The sequence below is a fragment of the Gossypium arboreum genome, chromosome 7 (assembly GCF_025698485.1).
Source record: "Gossypium arboreum isolate Shixiya-1 chromosome 7, ASM2569848v2, whole genome shotgun sequence".
Taxonomy (NCBI): domain Eukaryota; kingdom Viridiplantae; phylum Streptophyta; class Magnoliopsida; order Malvales; family Malvaceae; genus Gossypium; species Gossypium arboreum.
This window is the reverse complement of record NC_069076.1, coordinates 29,125,651-29,149,582: the sequence shown is the minus strand read 5'-3', so window position 1 is coordinate 29,149,582 and position 23,932 is coordinate 29,125,651. Positions and strand designations below refer to the sequence as shown.

The following is a 23,932-nucleotide window of genomic DNA, read 5'->3' as shown; positions in this document are numbered from 1 at the left end:
TTTTAATTATATTTAGATCATGAAAAGCGAAATACGGATTTAGATCAGGGAAAGAACAAGGTTTTGGACTTATCAACTCGTTTTGTCATTTTTGCATTCGAGGTAAGTTCGTATGTAATAAGCATTGTTGTATTTGTGTTTTAAATGCTTTGGTATTGCATAAACTATGAATACGACACTACAGATATGTTTGATTACGATTCGGCAAGTGTGATATCCCGGTTGAACCTTAGGAATAACGCATGTTATTTGCGTTATAAGTCTGGTAATGCTCTGTAACCCTATTCCGGCGTTGAATACGGGCGAGGGGTGTTACATTACACATCCATACATGACAAGTTTTTGGTGTCGTTTCAGGGATCTATAATTTTGATGAAATATTTGGTGTGTTATTATCTCTTTAATTTTATTAGTTTAGATTAATTAGTGTTTTTGTTTTTTTTTTAAGAATTTTTTGTTGGTGTTTGAGTAGAGATACTTCAGCAATTGAAGAGTATTCTTTTGATCCAGAAATTGAGAGAACCTTGATAAGAAGGAGAGAAGAATTGCAAGAAATTGAAAGAATTAGAAATGATCAGGTTAAAGAAGAGTCGTTACATCAAGAAGGAAGGGATACTGATATTCCTTGAATAATAGATGACAGAGACAAACCCATCAGAGAACATGTAGTGCCAATCCTACATGATTTGATCCAAGAATTGTCAAGCTGCATATTCAGGCTCAGCATTTCAAGTTAACGTCGGTGATGTTTCAAATGTTACAAACAGTGAGGCAGTTTAGTGGATTGCCTACTGAGGATCCAAGGTTACACTTAAGACTCTTTTTAGAAGCCTGTGATTCATTCAGGCAACAGGGTGTTCCTGAAGATGCCCTAAAACTGAAGTTATTGATTACTCTTGAGAAGAGTTATATTTCAGGCCTCTAAACTGAAATATTTACTTGTAATTTAGGAAATATGTTTGTATTTTAGACTTATTACTAGAGCACTACATGCTAAAGCTTGGGTTGTGTTTTAACTGTAAATTTATCTTACTTTTAATTACTGGAAAGAGGTTTGGTAGTCTTTGGTAGTAGGTGTAGCTAGGATGAAAGAGGCAAGAAGAAGGAAAAGAGGAAAAGGAAAAGAGAACGAAGGAGGTGAAACATTGCCATGGCAAATGGTGGGGTAGATTGCCAACAAAAATGTCATGGCAATTCTAGGAAGATAACACAGCACTCAATCCACGTCACTCTTAGTCAGCTGTACGTGTACTAGATAAATCACCCTGAAAAAGAAGAGCAAAATATGTGTGCTAAGAGAGACATATCTACCTTATAAAAGGAGGTGAGAGAAGAGAAGAAAGAGACACGGATTGTGAGGAGAAAAGAAAAGAAAGAGAGTGGTTCCTTTCTTTGAAATAGAATCTTGTAGAGAGATTGCATGAAAAATTCAAAAGAGAAGAGGGTAGTAGCTAAAAAGAGGAGATCACAGACGCGAAGAAGGAGAAGAGAAATCTACCCTGGGTTTTGCATAAAATCTTGAGAAGAAGCTGGAGTGTAGTGAGAACTTCTTGTAGTTTTTCATTTGTTCTATTTTTATTGGTTTTAATTTCTATAATTCATAAAACTTGAAAAATGTTGATGAATGATTTAATTTTGGATCTCATTGTCCAACCCATGAGCTAATTATCTTTGGGTTGGAATTGGGCAATACTAAATTATCTGTAATGCCCGTATATGATTTTGATTGAAATTACCATTTCATTCAATTTATGCTTATTTTGAATGCATGCATACAAGCTCTAGTCATAGTTGATTGTATGTTATGTTCATAGATGGATTTGAATTTGAAAGGATTAAATACATTAGATTATTAATCAATTGATACATGCGAGTATTCGAAAGAGTAATTCAACACTCTAGACATAAAAGTTGCGATCTGTATAGGTGAAGAACGTTAGTATGGTTATCATTCATGAGTCTTGTAGACATACACAGACTCAGGATCATAGCTGAAGTCTGACTTTTGAAAGAAGTAGACTGCAGTAGTAATTCTCTAGGCAATAGTTAGTTAAAATTTTGCCATGACATTAGTATGTTATGAAAATATTCCCTAAGTAATTCCAACATTTATCATTTAACAATGGAAATACTCTCTACTTATTCTTTGTGAATTTCCATGACATTTAGATTTCTTTGTCATTTTTTTAGTTATAATAAATATTATTAGTTCATTCATTAATTCCTTTCCTCAATTTATATTGTGTTTTTTTTGCACAATTTAATTATTTAAATCTACAGTAATACTTTACCAATGGTAATCAATTTTCGATCCTTGTGGAGATGATACTCACTCATCATTATATTACTTAAATCGATATGTACACTTGCACATTTGCATTACAAATTTTCACGCAACAAGTTTTTGGCATCATTGTCGGGGATCGGCAACATTGGTGAAAACTTGTTTGTTATTATCTGTTTAATTTCTACTAGTTTAGTTTAATTAGTTGTTTTGATTTTTCTTTTTTCGATGTAATGTTCCGCTTTCGGTAAAATCGAATAAAGGGTTTTGGGACCACAAATTTGATTCCGAAAAAGAAATTATTTTTATATTATTTTATTATCTACAGTATGATAATAATGTCATATAAAAATTTCGTAAAGAAATTTTATCGATTACATGTTTAATTTAATAAAGGACCAAATTGCATAAAGTGAAAAAGTTGAGTTCTAATAGCTAAAAAGGGATTAATAACTATGGAATTCAAAATTTGAGGTCCTTATGTGGCAAATAGACCATTAAAAATACTTAGTTGTTAAAGATGATGAATCATCCTTGGAAAATAAAATAAAGAAAAAGACAAAATTGGAAAGATGATAAATAATAAAATAAAGAAAATATCATCATTTTTTATCATCATCTTTCCCAAATAAATATGGAAACCCTAGCCATGGAGAATGGAAGAAAGAGAAAACTTATTTGGCCAAATTAGGTAAGTATTCAAATCTCATTTTAGTAATTTTTATATTTTCAAGATCAGAATAACTTAATTTAGCTATTTTGGAGATCATTTGTAAAGATATCAAAGTTTCAAAGTTTTTCCATGGATGATTATGCTGAAATTTTGAAATTTATGGTAGAAAATAAAAGGTTGTTGATAGATAAACAACTTTTGTAAAGTAAATTTTGATGAAAATGTAATTTAGGGACTAAATTGTAAATATGTAAAAGTCATGGGAAAATTTTGAATTTTCTGAAATATATGAGCTGTAAATGTCACATATAAAAATCGGCTAGGCTTGGAACAATGATTAAATTACATGAATTTCATTTTCCGAGCCTAGGGACAAAATCGTCATTAATTAAAAGTTTAGGGGCAGAATGGTAATTTTGCCTAAGATGTAAATTGAATTGAAATGAACATGAATTGATGTTAAATTCATTTATTTAGATCTGGATAGACCAAATTTGGAGTTAGAACGAGAAAGAGAGAAAATATTGAAATAATAGATTTTACGTACACAAACATTTATTGAGGTAAGTTCGTGTAACTAAATTGTGTATATTTATATGTTTGAATTGAGTATGTTTATGTGAATTATATAATGTCATAAACATATGAAATGATCACATATCCAATAAAGCCCGATAAATGTTAAATCCCGATAAATGATTGAATTGAATATTGTATGTATGAATTATGTAAATGTTATTGACATGAAATTAATTACATGTCTAATAATGCCGAAGAATATTAAATCCCATTAGAATAATGAAATTCGATAAATACAAGATTTCTCGTACTGACTATAGTACTACATATGTTGCGGACATTATAGCTCGGACGAGCAACCTGTTAAAAGCTTTCTCGATCATCCTGTTATATAGTTCCTGCGAGCATCATGATCGGTAATGATTCTTCATGTGTTGCACACTACCGCAACTCTTTGTGAGTGTCCTGTTACATGATTCGATCGGTTGTGATCCGGCATATAATGCGGACACAAACACAACTCTACATGAGCGTCTTGATATAGACTTTTATGAGCTTCCTGATATGGCTCGCTTGAACTCCATGTTACCTTATCCGGTGCTCATTGATATTAACTCTTTGGAGTTACCTGTTAAGCTCTATGAGCACCCAGATTAAAACTCTTATGAGTTTCCTGTTTAGCCGGATAAGCATCCTGTTACATGGCTCATCTAAGCATCCTGATATGTGGCTCGAGAGTGTGCTCCCTGATTTTGTGCCCTAATAGGTACCCCCGAATATGAATTGACGGATTACAGTTTTGTACACTTCAAGTGTACTACATGTGTATCCATCGCTATTTCAAATAAATTCAAAGGGCAAAATCCTGACACGAGAACATGTATCTGCCTGAAATTCATGAAAATGATGACACATGATATATGGAAGTATAAGATGGTGATATATGAACATGAAACTTGTTTGATGAATATGTTCATCTATGATTATAAATTTATACACTTTGAGTGTATTTTCCCGAGTTTCCATTGATATTTTAATTGATTTAATGAGTAAAATCCTGATATGAAATAATCTGAAATTGGGACAAAATATTATGAAAATGTACTTGAAATACAGGGATATGAATAGTATATGTATATGGGAATTTGGTTATTATTGAGCCCATACACGTTTCTTGATGTATATACGTGATAGTATGACTTAGAAATGAACTATTACCCGTATGTTCATGAAGTACATAGAAAGGATATTTCCTGATATAATGATGCATGAATTGGTTGTTACATAAATGTGGATCATGCTTGATGACTTTGTTCATCCATGATTAAGGATTATTATATGTGATTACTTGGCTAACATGATGAGGATATGTGTTTAGGCCTGTGACCAAATTGGTTGATAGTGCCTTGCATGTTTCTTTTGAATATAAATATATGGTAAGTTATTACCATGTTATACGAACTTACTAAGCATTTCATGCTTACTCTATTTTATTTTCTCGTGTCATATAGTAACTTCAGAAGCTCATTGAATTGGATGTAACACCCCTAACCCGTGTCTGTCGTCGAATTAGGGTTAAGAGGCATTACTGAACATTTTACAGTTCATATAAACATGCACTATATATATTACAAATCAAAATTTTAATCGCCTCAAAGCTTATAATTTAATCAAATATTAAGACTAAATTAATTATGTCATTCACAACACGTTCAAATAAAATATAATCCAAGATGTATCAAAACAATTTATACATATACGTAACATATAATACATTAAAAACTTCATTACTAAATATTAAATCTATTTTATACAAATCATGCACATACTTATACAAGCAACCGCATATCATTTACTTACCTACAAAAGATACATTCCATAATAAATAATTATATATATATCATCAACTCAAATAATTACACTACTCAAATAACTAACTAAAACTTATAAATAATGTACCATTAGGAACCAAACCTTCTTATTCATATTTATTAATTTCGGTTAACCAAGCAACCGCATAGTCAAACATATTCTTTTACTTCACTCAATAATCATAAACCAAATACATATCTCATATAAATGACATATATATTTTAATTTGCTAGAGCATTATGTAATAAAACATAACACACATCCAGTTTTATTTTATAACCAAAAGACATGATCAACACCATTATAAATATATATATCCAATAGATTATGAACCTGCATATGTCTTTCCCACATTATAAACCAAAACATACTAATACAATCAAGAACCAGATTACCAGTCAAGTAACTAGCTTATTTTATTTTCAGCATATAATCGAACATATCCAACAACTAAACTTAATTATTAAAAATCAACTTCACATGAGTATCTAATCTTAGATTTAACCACATTCAAATTATCCAAATATTCCATAAATATATATATACTTATTAAGGCCAATACATTCATACCACTTACAAAGTCATTAATCAATTTTAATACTCAAAACACATATCATAAATGCCTCTCATCCATAGCACACAACATGATAATTAAAATAAGCTCAACCCATAATTTAACCAAAACCAAACTCAAGCATAATAATTAAGCCATTTCAATGCGTAAAACACCTACCAAGAACAACATCTATTCATAATACTTAATACTTTAAGTAAAATGAACTTAACCCACAATTAAGCATAATTGAATTAACAAAACCAAGTTCACTAAACATTATAATTAAACACACGTAAAACCAAGTCTAAGCATAATTAGTAAGCCATTTTCGCATGGTTTTATATACATAACCAAATTCCAAATTTCAAAACTATGTTCCAGCCTATACATGCCATAGTTCAAGTTCAACTATTTAAATACCGAAGTTGTGGATAGTGTGATAGACTTTGCTGATGATCCCCAAGCTAGTAACTTGAATCCAAGAAATCTATAAGATAGAAACACAAATAAAGACACAGGGCATAGGAAAATAAACGACTCTATAACATTATCAACTGAATTAAACCAAGAAAACTTATAATATTATAACACATTTAAATCCAAACATATAAAGTTCATATCCACCAAAATCAAAATCATGACCGAATGCTTATATCACCAAATTATCATATTACCATTTAATTTCCAAAGCCAAATAAATTATTATCAGCTTAATTCACATACATGCAAACACAGAAACTCATGAGTCACAATATACTTCCATATACATATATAAACTATGTAACCGAATAAACGTAATCACACATGCAAAATTTTAAGGCTCATTTCAATAATAGTTTCAAGATCGAATACACTTACCTTATTTTAGGTAACAACAAACTAATTCAATACCTGGCTATTTAGCTCGTTTTACACATTTGATCTCAACTCATCTATGCCCGATGAACCATTCGAAATTGGATAGGACACTCGGATAATCACATATATATCGTACAATGCTAACGTCCTAGACGTGGTCTTACATGTAATCACAAATCGATGCACTGTCCCAGACAGGGTTTTACTTGCACACATATATCGAAATCACATATCAATTCCATGGTCTTACTCGCACACATATATCAGAATCCTATGTCATGATATAGTATCCTAAATATTCCTAAGGTTCATACAGGGTTTTCAGACGTCGTAACTTGGTCAAAACGAATTTGGAAATATAGTAGTCAAGCCTTTTCATATTAAGCCATAACAAATATAAATTCATACCTTTCATAACAGCATATATATATATATAGCATTTAACTACAATTAAACACGTCTATTTGCTCATAAACTTACCTCAAACGTTATAAAACAGAACAGGGCAGCTAGTCGACGACTTTCGTTTTTCCCAGATCCAAATCTGATTTCTTTGGTTCTTGATCTAAACATATTTAAATTAAGTTCATTCAAACATATTTTCATTCAATTTAGTACAAAAAAAATATGGGAAAATTACCATTTTACCCCTAACATTTACAATTTTTACAATTTAGTCCCTATTGCACAAAACACAAAATACACCAAATTTCTCCATACCCAAGCTAGGCCGAATATTACCCATGTCTATACAAGCCCATATAATTCATTTTATTTCACATTTTAGTCCCTCAAATTATTATTTTTGCAATTTAGGCCTAATTACTCAAAATCATAAAAAATTCCAATACAAAATATGTTAATATAAAACATATCTTTCATATTTCATCATCAAACAACAAAAATCACAAGCTTTCAACAATAGAATAGCTCAAAATATTCAGCAAAATCAAAAATTCAAGCATGGGTTTTGTAGTACTCAAAGCAACGATCTCAAAAATGTAAAAATTATCAAAAACCGAGCAAAAACGAACCTTGATTGAGCTTCCAAAGTGCCAAATACCGTAGCTTCTTTTTCTTTTTTTTTATTTATTTGTTATTTCAATGGATGAAACAAGAATATGAACATTAATATTTAATTATATGTTTTATTATAACATATATAAGTTATTAACTATTTTACAAATTTAACCTTTTAAAATTAATATAAAACCATTATAACATATGCCTATTATCATCCAAAAAATATTCTAATGGAATATTTACAACATAAACACTCCAATTTAGAAAGCTATTAACAATTAGGTTCCTTTTAGAAATGACCACCAAATTTCCCTTTTACGCGATTAAGTCATTTTATTTAATCGGATACCTAAACGACAAAATTAAATCACGAAAATTTCACAGATATAAATTCACACAAAATAAAAACAAAAAATAATTTTAAAATATTTTTCTAACTCAGATTCGTGGTCCCGAAACTACTGTTCCAATTAGGGTCTAAATTGGGCTGTTACATTGGAAGCATCAACGAAGATCACTCACACTAACCATTGGCCCATCTTGATATATATATATATGGTAAATTAATTATAGTTATAATGGAATGTATAGGTTAATTAGCCAATGTTGGCATGTAAATGTTCGGGTTATAACTAGCCATTGGAATGGCTTGTGATAAATATGTATTGATATGTATAAATGAGGCTTTAACATGTTTGTTGTGTGCTTAAATGATTGGTTGGTAGAAATCATGTTGGCATATTGAAAATTAATTTTGGCATATTTGGTAAAATATGCATATATAAGTTAAGTAAGATTCTATATTTAATTTCATGATGGTAAAGTGTTATTTGAGATGTTTAAAAACACATTAGTTGTATATGATGATATGTCATGCATAAGACTCGGTTTTGATTTGAATTAATTGTTTTAAAATGGCTTGTGATTATGTTTAAGTATTGGAGTAAGGGGAAGACAAATTGGGTGAGAAATGTGACTTAGAAAGTAGTCTATTTTTGTCCACACGGGCAAAGACATGAGTGTGTCTCTCAGTCGTGTGTGACACACGACCTAGCACATGGGTGTGTGATCTGGTCGTGTGTCCCCTTCATCTTTAAAATGTCAAAACAGAATGCTCAAATTTGATCACATGGCCTAGCACACGGGCATGTGACCTGACCGTATGACCCAAGTCAGAAAGTTACACGGCCTGAGACACGGGCGTGACCCCGGCCGTGTGAGCCACACGGCCTGACCACATGGGCGTGTGTCCCCTGCACCTAGGAAAAATTTTGAGATTTTGTGAAAAATTCTCTGAGCACTCGGTTTAGTCCTGACATGATTCTAACGCATGATTTGGGCCTCGAAGGCTCATGTAAGGGCCTATATGATTAAATTTTATTGAAATATAATATGAATGCTAAACGTTTATGAAATGTCTGTTACTTGACCCGTAAACTTTGGTAATACTCGTAACCCTATTCCGGCGATGGATTCGAGTTAGGGGTGTTACATTTGATCTGTGCTAATACATGCATAGAAATATTCTGGATAATACAAAGTACTATTTTGATAAAGAGATTGAGAGAACCTTAAGGCAGAGGAGAAAGGAGTTGCGAGAGATGGAAAGAATTAGAAACGATCAGGCTAGAAAAGAGCCTTTACATTAGAATAGAAGGGATGTTGGTATTCCTCGAGTTGTAAATGACAGAGATAGACCCATCAAAGAACATGTAGTACCAATCTTAGATGATTTGAATCTAGGAATTGTTAGGCCACACATTCAGGCTTAAAATTTGAATTAAAGCCAATTATATTTCAGATGTTGCAAACTGTAGGGCAGTTCAGTGGTTTGCCTATAGAAGATCCACGACTCCACTTATGACCTTTTCTGGAAGTCTGCGACTCATTCAGCCAGTAAGGTGTTCTTGAAGATGCCTTGCAACTGAAGTTATTCCTTCCTCATTGCGAGATCATGCTAGAGCATGGTTAAATGCATTGCTATTAGGTACGGTGGCATCATGGAATGAACTGTGTCAGAGGTTTCTACTAAGATATAATCCTCCTAACATGAATGCCAAGTTGAGGAACAACATTACATCGTTTAGACAATCAAAGAATGAAACATTATATGAAGCATGAGAGCGATTCAAGGAGCTATTGAAAAAATGCCCAATGCATGGTTTCCAATATTGGACGCAAATGGAAATGTTTTACAATGGATTGAATGCTCATACAAGAATGGTTGTCCACACATCTTCCAATGGGACTTTACTCGATAAATCATACAACGAGGCTTATAAAATTCTGAAAAGGATAGCAAATAACGAATATCAATACCCCACTATCAGAGTTGGAACTGGCAGAAGAGTTACAGGAGCAATGGAGCTTAATGCAATTACATCTCTAATAGCTTAGGTATCATATTTAAAAAATATGGTTAAAACATTGAAAAAGATCATCTACAGTGTAGGAAATGAAAGCAGCTAAAACACCCCTAACCCGTATCCGTCGCCGGAACAAAGTTACTGTAACAGCTTGTTTTAGTTAAATCAAAATAATGGTTTTGAGACCAAAAATTCGAGATTGTAAAATTATTTTAATATTATTTTTGGTATTTACAGCATGTGAATATATGTGTGTGAAATTCCGTGGGCTAATTTTATCGTTTAATAGCTCAATTTGAGGAAAAGGACTTAATCGCGTAAAATGTAAAAGTTGCATTCCACTTGTTAAAAGTGTTTATTTTATATGGCTTATTAAATTTGAACTCCTTATGTTGTAATTAGACCATTGATAAGGTTAATGGACATAAATAGCCTAATATTTGATGATTAAATGTTTAATAATCAAAGGTAAAAATGTAAACTATGTATTAATGTATTATTAATAAAATAAAATAAAACATAAAAATATGGCTTCATTCATCTTTCTTCAACCGAATAACATAAGAAGAAGAATCCAGTGAAGCTTTTTAACATTCGGCCGTTGCATGATTAATTAGGTATATCCATGTTGCTCGATTTTTGATGATTTTTACGTTTTTGTAACGTTGCATTAAGTACTAGCTAGACCGTACCCTAATTTTAAATTTCTTGATGAATTTGTGAGTTTTCATTGATCAATTCTTGAGCTTTTGAATGATTTTTGATGAATTATGAAAGGTTGATGGTAGATATTAAAGTTTTGTTAAGTGATTTTTAACAAATATGTCAAATAGGGATTAAATTAAGAGCAGTGTAAATTGAGGGGTTAAATTGTGAAATAAATGAAAGTTTTGGGCTGCTAGGGATCTATAGATAATTTGGGTAAACATGGGTTTAATTGAATTTTGATTAATTTGTCTTTTATGAAATAGGGACTAAATTGAATAGATGTGGAACTTTAAGGGCTAAAGTGCAAAAATGCCCAAATATTTGTTTGTGGATTAAATTGAATGAATCGGTGATTAAATGTATTAATTTTGAATACATATAGACAAGAAAGAAAGAACTTGGATTTAGATCGGGGGAAATCGAAGGTTATCAAGTAATTGATCCGATTCGTCAATTCCGAGTACGAGGTAAGTTTGTAAGGGATAAATGTTGTTACAATTATATTTTTAATGCTTTAATAATTGATAAATTGTATACATGTGACTACGATTGCGTACGATGATAAATCGACTATGTTGGCACTTAGTGTGCGTTTCAAAATAGCTTCGGCTATAAATAACACTTAGTGTGCGAATTAGAATAGCTTTGGCTATATGAGGCACTAAGTGTGCGACACAGAGATAGCTTCGGTTAAATATGATGGCACTAAGTGTGCGAGATCATTATAGCTTCGGCTAATCACTGATGCACTAAGTGTGTGAGTTCTTAGAGCATTGAAAGACTTTCGAACGAATCAATGTGTTGAACAAAGAGGTGAGAATGATATAAATAAATACGGGAAAGTTCAGGTATGTATGATACCTATGTGGTAGTTGATACTATGTATATGAAGCTTGATAAATTTGTATATACATGTTAAATGGTTATGGATTAGAATTGAATGATGATATAAGATCTATTAAGTGTTTATTAATTGATGTTTTGTATATTATGAATTGTTAAGTATTTTTGGTACGAACTTACTAAGCTATGAAGCTTACCATGTGTGATATTTGTCTTTTTTATTATAGAGTATCGAAGCTAGCTCGGACATCAAGGATCATAGGGAACCATCATCACACTATCAAATCAACTTGTTGGTACTTTTTAAGCTTTGTATATATAGTTTATGGCATGTATAGACTAGTGTTATTTTGTTATGTTTTGAGTCATAATATTAGCCATGAGATTTGGCTTGTAAATGTGGTATGTGTAGCCATCTAAGTTGGCTTGAATTATGTGTTTGGTAAGTGTTATATGTGATGTATATAATGCTTTATGAATTGGTTTGGTTTGAGATGATGATATGATGAGTTTTGTGATATGAATAGGTGATGATGAAATGCATTTAGAAGTCATACAAGATTAATGAATTTGGTATATTTTGGTTATGGAATTGAGTAGTTGAAATATTGTGTAAAGATAACATAATATGTGTATGTGTAACACCCCTAATCCATATCCAACACCAGATTAGGGTTATGAGGCATTATTGGACACATCAGAACATTTCGTAATCACTTTACAATCAAAAGTCAAACATCGTCATATTATGATCAAACATAAACATTGAGTCCCTTTCTTAGGTCAATGAGACCATAAACATACATTAGTAAGAGGTCGGGACTAAACCGAACACATTCACAAATTTCATCACATAGAAAATTTTTCCATTCTGTTGAGGTCACACGTCCGAGTAACCAGGCCGTGTGTTTCACACGGGCACCAGACACACCCTTGAAACCCAATTGTGCCAAAATAGAGCTTATATACTGTATTTTCCCCACGGCCAACAAACATGCCCATGTGCTATGGCTGTGTGGTTCTTAGCTAGCTACTGACTTAAGCCCACAACCAACAGACACGCCCATGTTCTACGGCCGTGTGGTACAATGCAGGCTTGGTTTAAGCCAAATCACCACCCCTTTTTGGGTCAACCTACAAGCATGGAAACAAGCATATATGTACAATCCAATCAACCAATTTTTCATGCTAAAACACATTTCATTCATACCATAATATTATCAACCATTTACATACTTATAAATCTCACCTATTTATAATGAACATAATGTAAGATTATATCAAATCATCATATAATATCATTCCATGAATTCACCACACTTACCATTTTCTTTATCTAACTAAGCATACTACAATTTCAAATTAACATCACATATCATAAACCATTATCAACTAAGAGTTTAAACACAAATTAGTCAATTCACATGGCTAAATATATATACATCACAAAACATACTTCCACAACTACTAGCCTATACATGCCATACTTCAAATATATATACATTTTCAAAAGTACCAAAATGAAGTTTGATAGTGTGCTGATTGTCCTAGATGATCCCTGAGCTTGCAGTAGCTTCGATATCTACAAAACAATTCAAACACACATACACAGTAAGCTTTCAAAAGCTTAGTAAGCTCATACTCAAATCATCAACATTATATGAAACATATGAGTATTTGTACAATGTCAATCCATAAGATCATATCAACTCAATGAAATTCACATACATAATATCATCTACTACTTAGGCATCAGACATACATGGATCTTCCCATACTTATTCACTTTCCTACTTACCTCTTGTTGAAGGTTATAAGACTTTCCATAGTTTATTCGTATTTTAAACATCCGCACACATAGTGCTATAAGGTTAGCCGAAGCTAGAATATTTTAGCACACTTAGTACCATCTCAAATAACCGAGACTAAGTCGGTATCGCACACTTAGTGCCTCAAGTAGCCGAAGCTAGTTTAAATTGCACACTTAGTGCCAAAATTAATTTAAATCGCACACTTAGTGCCAAAGCTTCTGATTCATCATCATATACATTCAGTTCAATTATTTAAACATCTATGTATAATCAAAACAGAAATATGAACTTATAATGCCATATTCTACGTACGAACTTACCTCGTACTCGAAGTTGTTGACTTGAACGTTTATTCTACCATCTTCGACTTCCCTCGGTCTAAATTCGAATTCCTCTTTTCTTGATCTAAATGTATTCAAAATTAACCATTTTATTCACCAAATCATTCAAAAAAATCCATATATACACAATTAGGGCATTTTGCAAACTAGCCCTCACATTTTTACATTTCGACACTTTAGTCCCTATTTCAGAAAATCATAAAATACATAAAATTTCTTTGAACACATGCCTAGCCGAATATTCATGGTGTTCATATAAGCCCTCACATTTCATTTATTTCACATTTTATTCCCTCAAAATAACATTTTTTTACAAATTAGCCCAATTTACTCAACTTCATCAAAAATTCAAAGACAACATATGCAACCCAAAACACACCTTTCATAATTCATCAACTAACATCACAAAGCTCATAGTTTCATCAATGACATAACTCAAAATCATCAATAAAATCAAAAATTGAGACATGGGCTTTATAGTACACTAAGCAACGATCACAAAAACGTAGAAATTATCAAAAACCGATCAAAAATTATACCTCAATAGAGCTTTAACCTAGCCGAACCCTTAAGGCTTCTTTTCCTTTTATTTTCTTTGTATTTTCAGCAAGAACAAGGATGATAATGGCTTTGTTTCATGTTTTATTTTATTTTAATTACTTAAATATACATTTTCCAAATTACCCTTGCATCAAAACATTAATATGCCATCCACTAATGTCCACTATTGTCATTTAACCACAAATTTGGTCAAATAACTACCTAAGGACCTCACAATTATAAAGCCAAGTCAATTAAGCACTTTTAATATCTAGCACACAGCTTTTACCTTTTTTGCGATTAGGTCCTTTTTTCAAATTAAGCACACAAACAGTTAAATTTTTACATAAGATTTTTACACATGCCAATTTACTTATAATAGACACGAAAAATAATATTAAAATATTTCTCTAACTCAGATTTGTGGTCCCGAAACCACTATTCTGACTAGGGTCAAAACCAGACTGTTACAGTAACTCTCTGACTTGTACACACGACCATGCCGCACGCCCGTGTGCTAGGCCTTGTGGTTAATTAATTTAACTCGAAATTAGGTGCAGGTTTCACATGGCCAAAACACACGCCCGTGTTCTAGGCCATGTAGCACACACGGCTAAGACATACGCCCGTGTCTCTGCCCGTGTGCTCAATTCTGAGCATTCTATTTCTCAGAATTAAGGTGCAGGAGACACACATCCTAACTACACGCCTATGTTGCCAGGCCGTGTGTCACACACAGTCTAGACACACGCTCGTGTGGACAAAATAAAGTCATTTCTAGCTTCATTTCTCACCCAATATCACACCCATGACCTGCACTTGAAACATATATCCAATACCAAACATTCCAAGCATTCAAATTAAACAAATTCCATTATTCATCATGGCATACTATTACATGTATACTTGCTTATAATCTTACCTTGGTTCAATCCATATATTAGACACAATTTGTTTAACTACTTAACATATATTTAGCTACCATAGCATGACATTACAAGTATACCAAAACAACCATTACTAGTCATTCCAATGGCTAGATTACAAGCATCATTAATATGCCACTAATGGCTAAGTTGTCCTACACATGCCATTATACCAAAATGATTTTTACTATGTATACCCAATATAAGCTAGTTGATAGTGTGATGATGTTCCAATGATCTCCAACCTTTGCGAGCTTCAGAGCACTATAAAACAGGGAAAAATAAAATGGAGTAAGCATTACATGCTTAGTAAGTTCGTATAACGGAACTAAACTTACCAATCCCGTTTATTAAATCTAAGCATACAATATCATGTTTTCCATCCATTTGGTTAAATTCCCTAAACACATACATTCAATCAACATGTTAGTCACCAAAATATTCATATCAATCAAGTAAACATAGATGAGCTCATCATGCAATATTCTTTCAAGTCATTATCATTTCATCTCAAAATTCTCATACCATGTCAAGAGTCGTGTCTATTAAATCATTGAAATTCCAATGGATGTTCAAGTAGTACACTCAAGGTGTACAATTTAATAATCTGTCAATTCTTATTCAAGAATACCCATTAGGGCTCTTACTCAAGGAACACACTCTCGAGCTACATATCGTATAACAAGATTACCAGTCTAGGCTAAATCCTAATCATAACGTATACTCGAGAGGTATTATATCAGGATTACTCGTCCAGGCTAAATCCTTTCTATAATGATGTCCATAGGATTACTCGTCTGAGCTAAATCCCGTCCGCAACAAATACAGGACCTCATCCATTTTGGGAAGCACATATATTCATCGAAATTCAATATTCAATCGAGATTTAACCCCTTTTCATCATTTCAAGCATGTATTAAATTGTCTATTATAGCATTCAAGTAATGCATTTCAATACAAGTCACATTACATACAAGCATAACATTCAATTAACATAATTCCATCCTCGATTAAGTTACACGAACTTACTTCGACACTTGTTCGTGTATAAAATCTACTAATCCGAAACCTTTTCTTTTCCTCAGTCTAATCTCAAATTTGTGTTGTCTGGATCTAAATAAATAGCTTTAATCATCAATTTCTCTTATTTCATATTTAGTTGAACTCAATTTATGTTCTAGGTAAAATTACCATTTTGTCCCTAACTTTTTCGTAAATTCCAATTTTGTCCCTAGGCTCGGAAAATGATACTTATGCAACTTACTCCTTATTCCAAGCCTAAATAAAATCCCATTACAAAATTTACGGCACATGTATTCATAAAAATTCAGCATTTTTCTTCAATTTTTACATTTTAGTCCCTAAATCATGTTTTCTACAAAAATCATTTTGTAAAAGTTGTTGATCTATCAACAATCTTTCATTTTCTACCTTAAATTTCTAATTTTTAGCATATACATCCATGACTCATTTTCCATACTTTGATAACTTTTTAAATTAATCCCCCAAATAGATAGATTAAGCTATCTCGGTTTTAAAAATATCAAAATTACTAAAAACAGGACAAGAAAACTTACCCAATTAAGCCTTGAAAGTTTCTTCTCTCTCTCTTAGGGTTTTCATATGATGTTGGGTTGAAGATGACAAAAATAAGATGATATTTCTTTTTGTCATCTTTTAATTAATTAATTATCTCAATTTCCAATTTAGTCCCTACTCTTTTCTAATTTTTCCATGGATGAGTCACCAAAAATCTACATACTTTTCTTTAATGGTCTAATTACCATATAAGGACCTCTAGATTTGAATTCCATAGCTATTTAATCCTTATAGCTACTAGAATTTAAATTTTGCATTTTATGCGATTTAGTCCTTCTTATAATTAAGTACTTAATCGATAAAATTTTCGTATTAAAATTTTCATACGAAATGTCTATCATATTATAAAATAAAAATAAATCTTATTTTAGGATTGGATTCGTGGTCCTGAGCCTACTGTTCCGATTTTACTAAAAAATGGGCTGTTACAACACCAGATTGGACTTTACCGTTGAATTGATGTGTGTTGTAAGTGACTTTTTCGTAGGAGCAATCCTGGGACAAAGAAAAGTCAAGGTATTTCATACTATATACTATATCAGTCGTACGTTGACAAATTCACAACTAAATTACACCACCACTAAAAAGGAGTGTTAGTTGTAGTATTTGCCTTCGACAAATTCAGAGCTTATCTCGTGGGCACTAAAGTCATAGTGTTTACAGACCACTCTGCTATTAAGTACTTGGTGACCAAGAAAGATCCAAAAGATCTTCATTTGTTGACACATGGGTACACGTACTAATGTTCTCCTTTTTTTATCTTTTTATTTTTTTCTTTTACATTTTAGAAAAAATGGTTACATTTTAGTTTTAGCTCTCTATTATGCTTAAATTTAAGTTTAAATTTTTATACTTTAAATTCTAACATAATTTGAATGTTCTAAGAGTTTTAGAGATTGACATGTGACTTTCTATTTCTTTTAGGTTTGTATTGATTTTTTTTACTTTATAATATGATGGTCAATTTTCAATTTTGGCCTTATGCTAAAACTTGAGATTTCATCTATATACTTTAAATTTTGACATAATTTGGTCTTTCTATTTTTATAGTGTCATTAGCAAGCCTAAATAGTTAATATTGTTAACTATTTGAATCTAAATGATGCCTTCAATTTCTTTTTAAGAACACTATTTTAACAAAAAAGTTATTTTGTCATGGCAAGTTCGAATGAGTGCTTTTAAGAATACAAAAATCTTAATCACTATTTTCAACGTTACTTTTATTGTTACATGACTACCAAGTGAATATATATTCTTTTTTAATTTCAAAAGGTCACACCAAAAAGTTTTAATGGTGATAACAATTAAACTTAAATTTTAAATCCAAAAATAAAGAGACTAAATTTCTTAAAATAAAAAGAGAGATTAAAATCCAAATATACGGAATGTATATAGACTTAGAACATATTTTAATTTTAAAATTTTACTCTATAATTTAACACAAATAAATAATCAACTTAATGTAAAATATAAAAATAACCATATTAGTAAATATAAAACAAATGGAAGTTGAGAATCACCTTTTGCTTTTGTTTTTTTTTTTTTTGGACCACTCCATTTTACACCTATTATTTATTTATTTTCATATTGTATTTCACTCTCTTTTGCTTGTAGCACTGAAAATATCACATTGGCTTTTGGGTTGAGAACTTGTTTCAAGGAAAGTCTGAATCTAATATGGACTCCACTGTCTGCTAATTATGATTAGGTAACAACTAAGCCACTGCTTTGTTGCATGATTATATAAGCTCATATTACATTTTATCTATTCTACTCCATTCTTTATTTTTGTTAATACATTTGAACTTAATACATTGAGATATAAAATTATTATTTTAAAATTTTATTATATAAAATTTTAAATATATATTATATCCATATCAAGTTTATATATGTACATAATATAATATTGACCATTTTGATAGCGTTGCTTTAATCGACAAGAAAAATTCTTATCTAAAACAAGTATATATTTTTAAAAATAAACCCTACCAAAAATTATATATACGTCAAAAGTGTTGTATAAAATATATGGTTGAACTTAAAACTCGGAAATTATAAAATAATAATAATAATAATAAAAGCAAGGCGTTCTCGAGAAACTATTTTAAATAATTTATTTTTATTAAGCAAAATAATAAAATGCTATTTTCATGATACCATGTTTTTATATTGATTTAAAATAATATAAGCCCACTCAAATTGTTCTTACAAATTAAAATGCATCTAGAAAACATTTTAAAAGAAAGAAAGATACACTCAGAATTGAATATTTCAACTCTAATATAAGACATTTGTAATATAGCAATAGGTAGATAATTGTCACCTCAAAAATTGCAATCTTTCACATATGAAATATACTATATAATATATTTACAACAGAAAGTTCTAACCAAGAACCAAGAAATTATCTTCTATCAGATTCACAAGTAATTTGAATATGCAATTCTTCCTGTTCTAAATGAGAAGCCATACACATGACAGTTTAACTAAGGGAGAGAACCCAAGGAAGAAAGAACAACATTAATTTCATACAAAGCTATAGAAAGTCAACACATATGTTTGAGTTCCAAAAAAGAAAAAAAAAATTCATGAAATTTATAACATTCCCTGATGGAAACAGTAAGAGAGTAAACGATAAAGCCTTCTTCCCTCACCTGTCAAATCTTCCTCCAAACCTTATGGAGAAAAGAGTAAATGAAATCTAAACAAATAAGAAAAACATGTTACTAGGTACTTACCCTACATGAACAACCCAGGTAAATGGTATGTTTTCCTTCATTTTCCACTCTTTCTTTTTTGGTTGTAAATAAGGCAGATAAAGAGGAGATCCTTCCTATTTTGGGAACTTGCATCATTCTTGTAAGCCCAAAAGGAAGGAAGATAAGGAATCTCCCCATCAATCTGGAGATATTCCCTATAGACACTTGAATATATATGAAATTACTAGGTCCAGGTGATTCCTTTTATGCATGGCAAGCCTAAGATCACCCTTGCACATCACCACACAAGGTCCTTGTTCGGAGTTCGACGGCTCTCAGATCTCGGAGATGTTGCAGGATTTCTTGGAGGAGATCCATCCCTTTGTCTCCTTTCTTTATGGAACTCATGCAGTTCTTGAGAAATTCCTTGTCTTCTTCAAGTGCTTGTAGCCTCTCATAAACATGATCCACCTCCTCTTCAATTGCAAGTTTCTTGGGGTCCAACTCCAGTTCTGGACCAGGATATGTCTGCATTACTACCGGTTCAGAATCAGATTCTCCTTGTTTTCCATACATAGTTCCTTCTTCAGTCCCGTTATCAGCTGCATCCAGGAAAGGAAGGAGACTCTTTGCCATGGAAGCCATTGTTTTGCCACAACTTGTTTCTTTTGAAAATTCATTACCTTCTTTGCTGCGCAGGTCATTCTTCTCATCAAGACCATCAAAGGAATTCTGAATTGATTTCAAGTCCTCCATGAATTGATCATCCCCCATAGTTAGTAACTTATCTTCCAATGCCTTAAGCTGATCCAGGATGGACAGCCTCTCTTCCTCGAATTCTGTCAACGATTCATCAAGGGCACTTACATGGTTTACACAATCCAGTGCCATTTCTTCCAAGTTACCAACTGCATCACTGCTGCTTTCTTGGTTGCCAGAGAAGCTGCTATCTTCATCCTTGGCTTCACGATTCAGGTCTATGGATAGCTCGTCGCTATCCTCCGCATAGCTACAAGCAGCCGAAGATTTCCCACTTCCCAAGCTTCCATCTTTGCTTATCCTCATTATCCTCGTCTTTTCTTTGGCCTCATAATAGAGAACCTTCTTTCGGTATACTTCCAATTCTTTCTCGAGTTCTTCCTTCTCCTTCTCTCGTTTGATCATAAGCTCATTTAGTAGTTGAAGGGCCTCTTGGTCATATTCAGACTGTTCTTCCATCATCCTCTGGTACTGCAAAGCTTCCATTTGCATTGCCGCCTTCTCCTCTTGAAGCCGTGTTATCATGGCCATTGTCTGATTTGCAGCAATTGCAGAGGCACTCCTCTCTTCTTCAAGCTCTGCATATAAAGCACTCAATGCCTTTCTTTCAGCTTTTAAGGAAGTTTTCAGCCTTTCAATGGTTCGAACCGGATCACCACTTTCCATCGCAGTTACTACACTCCTATCTAAAGACACCTCAATACCCGATTCTCTTTTCTCGAAGAATAGCAATTTATTATGCAAGTAATGCATACCTTGGTGTGATGAAGTTGGAGTGTCAGGGAACTTTTCCTCCTCTGCTTCGTTGTTGTTACAATCCGTATGAACCGATAAAGAAGCGTTTGTCCTTTCTCCGTTCTCATCCATTGTGCTCTTCTCTTCATGTGTACCTAGTGTAAAACCAAGAATCTCTGTACAACATATGATACATATATTAAATATAATTACCATTCACAAGATCAAATGCTTGACCACAACGATGAACACAAGTATAGTCTTACGAGTCTTGCTTGATTCAGGACCATCAACACCTTTAGCTTGATCCTTAAATGTTGAAAAGCCATCTTCTCGTAAGCATTGCAATGAAGGATCTGACACTTGAACTAGAGGCAGATCAGAGTCTTGAGTGCTTAACAATTTGGTCTCGGAAATTGGTCGCTCAGCCATTAGATTAAGATCATTCTTTTCTAGTTGATGATCTGCTATCAAGGAACACATTGAAAGCGGAAAATGATACTTGTATGGTAAGTACAATAAATCATGGTTAAGCAAATAAACTGAATAGCAATTTCATACCTAGCTCCAGGTTTTCAGCCTCCCTGGGACAGGTAATAGTCTCTGCAATCTCATCAATAGCATGTAATGGTGTCTCTTCATTAGAAGAATCACTAGTTTCACTTCCATTATCTTGCTTTTCTGAGAAATGGCTTGCAGATGTTGATAAATCAATTAATTCAACAGGAAATAAGCGATCTGAAACACATTTCTGATGATGCAGATTAATGAAGTCTAGCATATAATCTCCAGCAAAACAAGGTTCAACGATTCCACTTGTGGCACTACTGAAATGCTTCTCTGCAATATTGATGGCGTCTGATCTGTCATCTTCATGTACATCTTTTTCAAAAAGCACCTGATGCTCAGTTTTAGCCCTTTGATCGTTTTGGTCGTCATCATCATCGTCGTCATCTTGGTTGTTGAGTTTAATCTCAATCATATCCTCACCATCTTTGCACTGATCGCTTTCACTGCCATCGTTATCATCATCATCTTCGATTGCTTGTATTATCAAACTTCCTTTTTCTGCACAATCCAAAGCACCCCAACTAGGCTTGAATAGGAAATATGGAGGATGAAGTTTGGTGCCATTGCAGCAAGAACAAGGGACAACCTTTTCACCATTGTCAAGCTTGGGATCACCACTCACCCATGAAATGAAAGCAATCCTCCTTGCCATTCCAATGGATTTACCGTCACTAGGCGTTGGCCTAGAAGCCAAGCATTCCTCACACATCAGATGTGTTTCCGCTAGTTTCCCATGACTTGAACAGTAACTCAATTTGGAAATCTCGGAACCATGTTTGTCACAGACAAGATCCCTGTAAGAGTTTGAGGAGTTGTTGTTGTTGGGCTCCAGGACATGGTCAACTCTAGAACACCAGGGACAAGGAGGTTTAAGGCCAAAATAATTGGCAAACTTAGTAATCAAGTAAGTGAAGAAAGAGTTGAGTAAAAGGAGGAAGATGAGGATCCATTCAAGCACAGCGTAGACTAAAATAACAGTGATTTTGCTGGTGTGTTTATGCAAAAATCTAGCGAACTTGTTGCCAGCAGCCATGGTTGGTTGCTATTGTCTTCTTGCTATTACCAGAGACAGAAAATCAGATAGGATGAGGAAAAGAAAAAAAAACGATAAAAATGTTCGGTAAGGGTTTCAGTCTTTCTGCTTTCTGCCAAAAGAAACCTATGATTGTCTCAAGAGAAGCTAAGATCGCTTCTTTTACAGATTTTGAGTTTCACTTTTCTTTTACAGTATATACAATATTTATGATCATTTTACACTGAATTTGCTAGCGTAATGATACCTTCATTTCACATTGTAGATTAAGAAAAGAAAATTTATATAAAATAAATACTAATAATGAAGCCCATATATCAATGTTAGTCGGAGACATATTGTTAAGAGGAGTATCTGTGAATGTTAAAAATAGACGGTAAAATTATTAATAAAATAATGGATCCTATATTTAAAGAAAGCTCAAATTTAACCTATTAAGATTTAATTCGATTTGTTTCGATATTATTGTCAGTACAAGAGGATGTAGATTCGAATACACTTTAGCTCGTTATCGTATTATTAAAAGTTGGACGCGGCTATGAGTAATTATAGGTATTGTATAAAAAAAACCTGACATAATAAGAACTTATAATGAAATTAATGTTAAAAAAATTCAAAATTAAAAAAATCCTTTTAATGAAAATTATTAATTTTAAAAATGTTATCTAACCGGTTAACTTGTGAAATGTATAACTAATTTAATGTAGATGCATTGTTAGGGGTAAGTGTTACTATCACAAGATTTAGACAAAAAAGAAATGAAAAGTGACACCGCATTATTAATTGATGTTTTCCGGGACGATCTCGTAGCAGTAAGTAACATTGATAAAATCAAAATGATACATGACTAGTGCTCCAAGAATTGACAAATTAAGTTTCATCACATTCAAAGGGATGGAAACAAAGTTGTTAATTATCTAGCTAAAGTAGATGAAGGCGAAGTAAATTAATTAGTTATTCTTGATGATCCACCACCACCTCTAAAAGGTATGTTGGAGGTTATTTTACTAAATTAACTTAAAAAATTTTGATATTTATAAAAATGACCCAGGTTCAAAAACAATCACCAAAATGACCTGAAATGAACAGTAGAATGGGGTTTTGGCCTGTCAATGGCTAGCACCAACTCGTATTTTGCACCCATGATTGCCTGATAATTGTGTCAGGCTTTAAAAAATTGATTTTTTTAGTTTTGGTCTGTCAATGACCGGCAC

At 32.5% G+C, this 23,932-nt stretch overlaps 1 protein-coding gene and 1 non-coding gene across 4 annotated transcripts; both read right to left on the bottom strand.

The window, feature by feature from the left end:
• Window positions 1-9,843: 9,843 nt before the first annotated feature.
• Window positions 9,844-9,950, bottom strand: LOC128295905 (small nucleolar RNA R71). Its single transcript, XR_008286454.1, has one exon. It is a non-coding gene; the product is annotated as a small nucleolar RNA R71 (small nucleolar RNA).
• Window positions 9,951-19,349: 9,399 nt separating this feature from the next.
• On the bottom strand, window positions 19,350-23,032 carry LOC108459150 (myosin-binding protein 3). 3 transcript variants are annotated; one of them, XM_017758516.2, is made up of 4 exons: window positions 21,677-23,026; window positions 21,382-21,579; window positions 21,136-21,291; window positions 19,350-21,066 (listed from the first exon to the last, which is right to left on the bottom strand). In XM_017758516.2, the coding sequence occupies exons 1-4, from the start codon at window positions 22,716-22,718 to the stop codon at window positions 19,907-19,909; spliced, it is 2,556 nt and encodes an 851-aa protein (XP_017614005.1). In that variant the 5' UTR covers window positions 22,719-23,026; the 3' UTR covers window positions 19,350-19,906. The 3 variants fall into 3 exon arrangements, with proteins under 3 accessions (XP_017614005.1, XP_017614011.1, XP_017613998.1); XM_017758522.2 differs by having other exon boundaries at window positions 19,350-20,958; XM_017758509.2 differs by having other exon boundaries at window positions 19,350-21,291; window positions 21,677-23,032.
• Between the last annotated feature and the right edge of the window lie 900 nt (window positions 23,033-23,932).

Bases quoted from the DNA above. Each gene is read 5' to 3' on its own strand.
- LOC108459150 (XM_017758509.2), bottom strand. From the start codon at position 22,718: ATGGCTGCTGGCAACAAGTTCGCTAGATTTTTGCATAAACACACCAGC. The intron at 21,580-21,676 runs GTATGAAATTGC...CCTTGATAGCAG, and splicing joins GGCTGAAAACCTGGAGCTAG to ATCATCAACTAGAAAAGAAT. The intron at 21,292-21,381 runs GTAAGACTATAC...TATGTTGTACAG, and splicing joins TCCTGAATCAAGCAAGACTC to AGATTCTTGGTTTTACACTA.